The following is a 10,023-nucleotide window of genomic DNA, read 5'->3' as shown; positions in this document are numbered from 1 at the left end:
AGGCTCAGGGAGGTCAGGCAGGGGAGCGTGGAAGGAGGAGGAGGAGAACCCAGGGTTCTGAAAAGATTCCCGTCCACTAACCAACCCAGGTTTCTGACTGCTGGGTGCGAGGCTCAGGGAGGTCAGGCGGGGGAGTGTGGAAGGAGGAGGAGGAGAACCCAGGGTTCTAACTGCTGGGTGTTAGGTACTGAATATGTCCCATGACAGCCTGTGTCATCAGTCTTGGTGGCACACTGATTATGTGACTTGGCCACAAACCAAATGGCCAGCAGTTTGAATCCACCAGCCGCTCATGGGAGAACAATGGAGCGGTCGGTTTCTATAAAGGCTTTGTTAGGTGCTGACGAGCCGGTTCGACTCACAACAATCCTATGTGCCGCAGAGCAAAAACGCTGCTTGGTCCTACACCATCCTCACCATCATTGCTATGTTTGCGACCCGTTACAGCTCCTGGTTCAAAGCCGGGTCACTGAAGGGCTTCCTTCCCTACCCTCTCCCCCGCTGACTAACTATACCAAGCAGGATGTCCTCCAGGGTCTGGTCCCTGGGGGTAACATGCCCAAAGGGCAGGAGATGATGATGCCTCCCCATCAGTGCTCCCAATAAACCACCTGGCTATATTTCTTCCGAGGAAGATTCGTTCCTTTTTGGATAGCCCTTGGTCTATTCACTAGTTTCCACCTACGTCATAATTCAAATACCTCTACTATTTTTACATTGTCTTTATCCAAGGTTCAGTTTTCATATGCACATGATGGAACTGAAAGTGCCATCCCTCGGATCGTGCACACATCAGACCTCTAGGTGACAGCTCCGCTTTTGAGTGCTATAGAGAGGTCTTTGGTGGTCAGTGTGCCCAAAGCAAAGCATCCCTTCATTACAGCTTAGAAACCCTCTGGGAAGCTCTCTTCAGTTGATAGGGCTGCCCTGAGCCAAGGTCAGAGAAACGGCTCCCTGTGTGTGATGGGAGCCCCATCTGGGAGTGGGTTTCCTTGGTTAATGAGGCGATTTCAGGGTAGGCTGTGCTCTGAACAGACTCCCTTTTCCTAAGAATGGATCAGACAGAGAAGCAAGTACCAATGGAGGGGAAGCTACATGTTACCTGTAGGTGGTTTTACAGATATGGAGAGGGGTCTTCTCCCGGAGATGACAGAGTTTGATCCCCTAGAGCTGGGGCCCAAAATTCAGACTTAAGAAAATCAATTTCTGAGCTTCGAAATGACCCGTGATATGGGTTATGGGACCGGTAACAAATTAGACACTGGGCCAGGCCTGGTTGCTTTAGTACAGGTGTTTGCAGTCAAGTTAAAAGCAGGGGTCCTCCAACTACGGCCCGCGGCCACATTCGGCCTGCCGAGGACATTTATCTGGCCCGCTGGGTGTTTTAAAACTATAGTCCAGCCCTCAACGGTCTGAGGGACAGTCAACTGGCCCCCTGTTTAAAAAGTTTGAGGACCCCTGGTTTAGACTCTAAAGGGTGGTAGGAGAACGGCTCCGTCCTGTCTGGAGGCTTGCTCTGTTCTGGCCTCGCCTGCTGTGCCTCTAGGCCTGGGGTGCCGCCTTGTCCACACTCTCTTCTGAGGAGCACACTTACCGCTGTCCAGTCGGAGAGAAGCCACTCACTGGGGCAGTCGTCTTTCCTGCAGGCCTGCTGGGTGTCCAGCTTCGGCGTGGGGCAGAAGGTCTCAGGAAGTTCCAAGAAGCTGCCATCAGCCAGGCGTTGCTTGCACAGAACCTCGCGTTTCTGAATACCTCCTCCACACGTCCTGGAACACTGGGGGTGGGGTGGGGGGTGGAGGAGAAAGTCAACCCAACACAGCAGAGTAGGCAGTGTTGACCTCTGAGGCTTATGTTCACTTAACTTTGGCTGAGTGAAAAAAGATCCCCCCCGCAGCTGACTCCCTGCAAAAGAAGTTGAAGAAGAAAAAAAAAAAATCAAGAACTAGCCTTCCTGTCCCACCACAAGACATGACGTCCCCTTACTGACCCACGGCGCTATGGGGGACAGCTCCAGAGACACAGTGTGGGAATTGTGCCCAGTCTGAACGCCCCCAACCAGGGTGTCACACAAAGGGAGCACAACAGAGCAGCAAGGGGAACGAAGCAACAAAGTCCCCGAGGAATTCTGAAAATAGACTGCAGACTTAGGGGGCAGGGCTTCGCACCGCATCAGACCCGACCAGAAAGCATTCATAAGGTCAACGGACAGACCTGGAAGTATTCGTAGGCTATTTTTTCATTCTTTCTTTTCATGTCTACCTATATACGATAGGCAGGATAAACAATCCAGCAGAGGAAACAATGGGACCCACGGTTCTGGGGGAACAGGGGAGAGGAGGAAGTGGAGGAAAAGGAGGTGGGAGCCAACAAACCCAGGGATAAGGGAACAAGAGACCTAAAATCAATGGTGAGACGGGCATAGAATGCCTGTTGGGGTTCGATCAAGTGCAATGTAGCCAAGTGGAAGTACAGAGAGCCAAATGAAGGTCAAACATGATAGTGGGACAGGAGGAAAGTTAAAGGAAATAGAGGAAAGAAGTAGGAGGCAAAAGACGTTTATAGAGGTATAAACATAGGCATGTACATATGTAAATATATGCATATAAAAATGATAGGGATCATGCGGGAGGGGGGAGCGGGGAGGGAGGGGAAAAATGAGGACCTAATGTCGGGGGTTTAAATGGAGAGAAAATGTTTTGAGAAACGATGTACAAATGCGCTTTACACAATTGATGTGTGTATGGATTGGGATAACAGTTGTATGAGCCCCTAATAAAATGTTAAAAAATAAAAAAATAAAAAAAATTTTAAAAAATTAAAAAAAAAAAGATAGGGATATGGGTCTATGTACATATATTTATACGTTAAGTATCAAGGTAGCAGATGGACATTGGGGCTCTATCCAAGCCTCCCTTCAATGCAAGAACACTTTGTTCTAAAAACCAGGCATTCTGTGATGCTCATCTTTCCTACATGAACACTGAAGACAAAATGGGTGCATAAGCAAATGTGGTGAAGAAGGCTGATGGTGCCCAGCTATTACATATTATAGCATCTGGGGTCTTAAAGGCTTGAAGTAAAATGAGTGGCCATCTAGCAGCAAAGCCCACATGGAAGCAGTACACCAACCTGTGTGATTGCGAGGCATCGATGGGATCAGGTATCATGCATCAGAAGACCCAAAACAAACAACCATTTCATTTCAATTGAGGGGGTTGAAATGGAGACCCCAAACCCATCTGTAGACAATTTTCCCCTCACAGAAGGGTCACAAGGAAGTGATGAGCCAGCCAGGGTGCCGTATAGCACCAAGGTAACACACTACATTCCTCTAGTTCTTTAATGCTTCTCTGCCCTCCCTCCTATTATGACCCCAGTTCTATCTTACAAATCTGGCTAGACTGGAGCATGTACACTGGTACAGATAAGAGCTCTCAAGGCACAGAATCCAGGACAGATAAACCCCTCAGGACCAATAATGAGAGCAGCAATACCACAAGGGTTGGGGAAAGGGGGGGGGGGGGGCGCATGGAGAGGGAGGAACCAATTTCAATGATCGACATATGTCCCCCCTCCCCCAACCCCAGGGGGATGAACAACAGAAACATGGGTGAAGGGAAACAGTGGATGGTGTAAAATGTGAAAATAAAAATAATTTATAAATTATCAAGGGTTCATGAGAGAGGGAGGGTGGGGAAAAAAGAAGAGCTGATGCCAAGGGCTCAAGTAGAAAGGAAATGTTTTGGAAATGATGATGGCAACATATGTACAAATGTGCTTGACACAATTGATGTATGGACGGTTATAAGAACTGTAAAAGCCCCTCATAAATTAAAATAAAAAACCCCAATATTCCAGTTAAAAAAAAATAGAACTAACCACCTCCCGGCCCCCTGCAATTTTGCTTCCTTTTTTTGGAAATGAATGTTGTAGCAAATTCTACTCACTTCACTCTTAGTCTCAAATACTTCACTAGAGCGTCCAGGCATTTCAAGGGCTTATAGTTTAAGGAAGCTGCTTGGGTACAATGATTTGCAAGACAACTGGTTTAAAGGTTAACATAATGGAGTGTTGAGCATATTTACAGTCCTGTGAAAATAATCGGTGTTGCTCCTAGAGCCAACAGCAGCCAGCTCCCCTGCCCTCAGCTTAATTTGGGAAGAATTAATCTGCAGAGAAGACAACCTCCCCCCACTCCCCTCCCACCCGTACCCTTTCTTAAGCATAAACACCCCCTCTCCCACATTGGGCAATCGTTTGATTTAGGGCCTAGATTTCTAAAGAACTCTCTTGGAATCCTTTTCTTGCAGGATCAGTGCTTTTTCAGGGCGGAAGCAGTCCTATCTCAGAGGTCCGCAAACGGATTGGCTCAATTCTCCCTTTTCAGAAAAAAGTACTAGGCGCCTCCCTGGCAATTAAAAACGTTTGTACGCTAGCCCATAATCCAGAATAAAGCACAGCTATCTGGTTCTGCAGGCCCTCCCTGGTCATCTCAGTGCATGCCCCTGACCACGGGCCAGTATTACCCACTTTGGGAACCGGTGCTTTATCTATTAAAGTTGGGGTGTGAGAGCAATAGGGTTTTCAGTAAGACCTCAATCAGATGCATTGTTTATACATAACTTAATAGTTACATTCTAGCTGTCCGAAGGTCAACAGACCTTTAGCTGTTTCCAAGTATATGCCTCCTATTTCCAAAGTAAAAGAGCCTGTTCTTAAAATCTGGGCACACAACTTTTCTTAACAAAGCTGATAGTTGCCGACTTCTCTTAAAAACAGATGTGGCCACAGGGCTGTGTGAAATTTCAAGGACGTGTGCCTGTTTGGAGCAGGCGGCACCTCTTCCCTTCTCCTTGCTGGCTAGAGAACACGATGCTTGAACTGTCAGCTTCCATCGGGCCCTTTGATAGGCTGAAAGGTAGACAGAGCCTTCCTGATTGTGAAGTTAGTATATGGGCTCTGGTATGCCTACATGTATGCACTAGAGGGAGAGTGTTTTATCATCTTTAAGCTACGATTATTTTGGGCTTTCTGCTCCTGGTAAGTGTAAAAAGGAGCCTAGATGGCTCAGTGGTTAAGCACCTGGCAGTGAACTGAAAGTCAGTGGATCAAACCCATGACCTCAGTGGTTCTCAACCTTCCTCATGCCACCACCCTTTCATTTCATACAGTTCCTCAGGTCCTGGTGACCCCCCACTATAAAATTATTTTTGTTGATACTTCGTAACTAATTTTGCTACTGTTATGAATTGTAATGTAAATATCAGATATGCAGGATGTAAAATACATCCTGCATATCCGATATTTACATTGTTACAAACTGAACATAATTAAGCATAATTAAAGCATAGTGATTAATCACAAAACAATATGTAATTATGTACTGTGAAATATTTGTGTTTTCTGATGGTTTTAGGCTACCCCTGTGAAAGGGTCAATCGACCCCCAAAGGGGTCGCAATCCACAGGCTGAGTCCCGCTGCACTACCTGTTCTATGAGATAAAGAGGTGGCAATCTGCTCAAATTGAAAGCCTATATCGGAACATATCTCTTAGCTTAAGGCATGAACTTGGGGTAGGAGCTGTGGGGTGGACTGCATGAGGTGGGGCCAGTTGTTACTCACCAAAGTTACCATCCAAAGCATTCCTGCCAAGGGACTGTCTAGCATGTGCATTAACTTCACCAAGGACCACTCTAGGCTCTTAGAACCAATGACTCGGGCTCCTTGTGCTGACCCCCTGACATTTTCATCTATCGGAGAAGCAGTCCTCTTGTTTTCACGTTCCTTGAGTAGAAGGGACGCAGACAATCTGAAAGGGTTCCACTTCTTTCACTCACTTTGCGTCTAGCTCCAGTGCCTTCTGCAAAGCTAAGTCCTCAGAGACATGCTTGTGCAACTCAAGTTGGTGGCGGGAGGAAAGTTAAATTCACCGCTAAGAATTCCTTTTACTTAGTAGAACTCTTCTTGTAACCACGGAGAACTCAGGCTTTCAATCCGGTGTTCTAGTCGGCTGCTTGGGTTGACTTCTTACATCTCTTGCTTCTGTCAAATGACTTCTTACATCTCTTGCTTCTGTCAAATGACTTCTTACATCTCTTGCTTCTGTCAAATCCTCACTTCTAACCAACTAGTGATTCTAACATCATACTCATTATTCCCGTTTACTGCTTAGTCCTTGCTCAGGGCATTTAAAAAGGACTAGGCCACCAACCTAATCTGCCCAATTTAGGGATTATGCTTGCTACAATTCTTACCATTCTCTGAAATACTAAAATCACCCCATGAATGTAATATATTTTGTCAAAACCAGTTACTGGAAACAAACGTATGCTGATGAATTACAGATTCTACTCGTAAACTAAGACCTCTCCTTCCATGCCTACCCAACCTGCACTGAACGGAGAATAACTACCATCTTGACGTGTGTCTATGATGGAACTCTTGACTGCGCCCTGCCAGCCTCACCCCAGCACTCCTTTTCCTCATGGCCTCTCTCCTCTCCTGCACTCGAGGAGGGGAAGGTGTCGGATTTACCTCCCAAATAAGTGCCAGTCAGAAATGAACATTCCGTTTGGGGACCAGCATTTTAATAGAATTCATCTAACACAAAGCTTCTTCGCCACTCTCCCAGTTTTCAGTGTTACCAGTCAAGTCCCAGCAGGATTTAGATGACACTCCTGACGGGATAAATATGAAGAGATTTCCTTCCCCAATGATGAAGCAAGTGCCCGGTTGTCGAATCTCACCACAGGAGGGCAAGGAACCATACTGAATCAGTCCAGATGGTCACTTTCCTGGGACACAGGTAGAGAAGGGCGGGGAGTGGATCCATCACTCCTACTCCCCTGTAGCCTGTTCTTGGTGCACAGTAGCAAATGTGAATTCTCAAAAGCAAAGATTATATACTTTCCACAGGTAAAACTCTCCAATGGCCTCCCTTTGTAATCAGAATAAAATCCACAAGTTACAGTCTTGGGAACACCAGGGACAATCCGACTCTGCCCTTTAGGGTCAGTATGAGTCAAACAGACCTGATAACAGTGACTGTAGTTTTTGTGAGACCAGATATTTCAATGCATGTTGGGAATATTCCATTTTCTCTGAGATTCATAGAAAAAAATCCAACTATTCTATTATTTAAAGGCAATGTTACCAAAAGCAGCATTTAGCATAGTAAGTGCTTGAGAATTGCATCCAGTCCTTGCATGGTATAGCTTACATCTTTAATAAGAGACTGGGACCGAGTCCATCCATCTCCAGGCTTCTTTTTCTACATCCTCTCTTCTTTAAAAATGAACGCTTTCTTTGGTTCCTAGTGCAGAAGTGCTAGGGTATGAGCTGAACAATAGGCTATTATTCTAGGAATGATGTTGGAGGAATGGGATGCTCTGATATGATCTATAAAATTTACACTGTTGTATATTTTTCTGTGAGAAGAGGAATCAGTGAAGTAAAATCACTTGGTATGGTTCTTCTATTCATAGTCTTCATAAGTCCCACCAAAGGACTGGGTGGAAAGAGAGTAATAAGGGAGTCCATGGACTGGGAAAACATCTTTAGCAATGACACATTGGACAAAGGCCTTATTACTAAAATCTACAATACTCTGCTAGCTTCCAAAAAGAAAAAGAAAACTAATTACCCACTGAGGAGGTGGGCAAAGGACCTGAGCAGAAGTTTCACAGGGGTAGAAATCCGAATGGCCAATAAACATATGAGAAAATGTTCCCGATCTTTAGCCATAAGAGAAATGCAAATTAAAACAACAATGAGGTACCACCTAACACCCTCAAAGATAGCCCAGTTCAAAAAATCAGAAAGCAACAAGTGTTGGAGGGGCTGTGGGGAGACAGGAACTCTCATCCACTGCTGGTGGACTTGTAAGTATGTACAGCCACTACGGAAATCGATCTGGCGATATCTAAAGCAGATGGAAATTGAGCTACCATACAACCCAGCAATCCCCCTACTGGGCATCTACCCAGACGAGGCAGGATACAAACCAGGGCCAGACATCTGTGCCCCAATGTTCATCACAGCACAGTTCACAATTGCAAGGAGCTGGAAACAACCCAAATTTCCATCAACTGACGAGTGGATTAAAAAGCTGTGGTCCATACATGCAACGGAGTACTACGCATCACTAAAAAGCAGTGATGAACGTATGAAGCACATCGCCGCATGGGAAGAATTGGAGGAAATCATGCTAAGCGAAGGAAGCCAAGCACAAAAGGGCAAGTACCACATGAGTCCACTGAGGTAAGCTTTTAAAAATAAAATGCAAAGGGGGCACAGGGGGAAAAAAAGCTACTCTATACAAACATTCCTGGGGTGAGGACCAGGTAGTATGGCAGGGACCAGACCAAATCCAGGAATACATATGGCAGCCTACTAAAAAGGAGGTGGGGAAAGGAAAATAAAATAAAAAAGAAATGGGTAGAGGGGGCACAGGGCACTAACCCGCCCAAGGGGAGGGCATTGTTTATATCTCCACAGGGAAAGAGGGACCAGACTTCAACCCAGTCCTCCAAGATGTGAATGCAACATGCTGGCGTGGAGTAGGGAACCAGTGGAGAGGTCTGAGGGGCCGGCCCCAATCCTAACTACGTGGACACCTGCCCCTCCCCCCAGAAGAATTTATTTCAGAGGACGGCACTGAATCTGCAGCTGGGGGAGAGGGACATGTCTGATGGGAGCACATGGGAACAGATGAAGGGGGAGGAGGAGAGAGTGGAGCACATACTGGCCCACCAGGATGTTCCCGCTCAGAGGACAATGTTCCTGTTCAAAGCAGCCAGTGCACAGAGAAGACCATAAGGCCAGCCCCACTATGAGACAGGACATCCTTCACTGACCCATAACCCTACTGATCCTGCTACATCGAGGCAAAACACTAAGGGGGTGCAACAGAACAGCAAGGGAACAGAGCGGCAAGGTCTCCAGGAAATGCCAAAGGTGGACTTTGGCGTCAGGGTTTGGTGACCCAACAGACTGGACTGGAAAACACTCCTAAAGGTCAACAAACAGTCCTTGAACTAACTACAAGCTTTTCTTTCTTGTTGTGTTTTGCTTTTGTCATTGGTTTCTTGTTTTGTTTAATATTGTTGCTTGGTTTTGCTCTGTCTTTTTTTTGTGCATGTTATTATCTCCACAGGTTTGTCTAAATAAGATAGGCTGGAGGAACAATCTGGAGGAGAAAACAACAGGACTGACAGTTCTGGAAGGGCATGGGAGAAGGGGAGGTGGTGGGGAAAGGTAGTGGTGTTAACAAACCCAGGGACAAAGGAACAACAAGTGATCCAAATCAGTGGTGAGGAGGGCTTGGGAGGCCTGGTAGTGCGTGATCAAGGGTAATGTAATCAAGAGGAATTACTGAAACCCAAATGAAGACTGAGTATGATAGTGGGACAAGAGGAAAGTCAAAGGAAATAGAGGAAAGAGCTAGGAGGCCAAGGACATTTATAGAGGTCTAAATAAAGACATGTACATATGTAAATATATTTATATATGAGAATGTGGAACTAGATCTGTGTGCATATATTTATAGGTTTAGTATTAAGGTAGCAGAAGGACACTGGACCTCCACTCAAGTACTCCCTCAATGCAAGAATACTTTATTACACTGGCATTCTATGGTGCTCACCTTCCCGACACAACCGCTGAAGACAAAGCGGGTGAATAAGCAGATGTGGTGAAGAAAGCTGATGGTGCCTGGCTTTCAAAAGATATAGCGTCTGGGGTCTTAAAAGCTTGAAGGTAAACAAGCGGCCACCTAGCTCGGAAGCAACAAAGTCCACATGGAAGCAGCACACCAGCCTGCGTGATCACGAGGTGCCGAAGGGATCAGTTATCAGGCATCAAAGAACAAAAAAATCACATCATATCATTGTGTGCTCACCTCCCTGATACCGTCGCTGAAGACAAATGGGTGCTCAAATAAATGTGGTGAAGAAAGCTGATGGTGCCCAGCTTTCAAAAGATATAGCATCTGGGGTCTTAAAGGCTTAAAGGTAAACAAGTGG

At 46.0% G+C, this 10,023-nt stretch overlaps 1 protein-coding gene across 1 annotated transcript in view; it reads right to left on the bottom strand.

Annotated features, from left to right (window-relative positions):
- The window catches only part of ADAMTSL1 (ADAMTS like 1), a 355,504-nt gene that overhangs the window by 105,665 nt on the left and 239,816 nt on the right, over positions 1–10,023 (bottom strand). The window contains exon 16 of the mRNA XM_004706548.3: positions 1,595–1,774. Coding sequence (XP_004706605.2) covers positions 1,595–1,774 — 180 coding nt within the window. The remainder of the gene's footprint in view (positions 1–1,594; positions 1,775–10,023) is intronic.

Source organism: Echinops telfairi, unplaced genomic scaffold (assembly GCF_000313985.2).
Source record: "Echinops telfairi isolate 266 unplaced genomic scaffold, ASM31398v2 ScPeMD7_25;HRSCAF=90, whole genome shotgun sequence".
In the NCBI taxonomy this organism is placed as follows: domain Eukaryota; kingdom Metazoa; phylum Chordata; class Mammalia; order Afrosoricida; family Tenrecidae; genus Echinops; species Echinops telfairi.
This window is presented reverse-complemented; position numbering and strand designations above follow the sequence as displayed.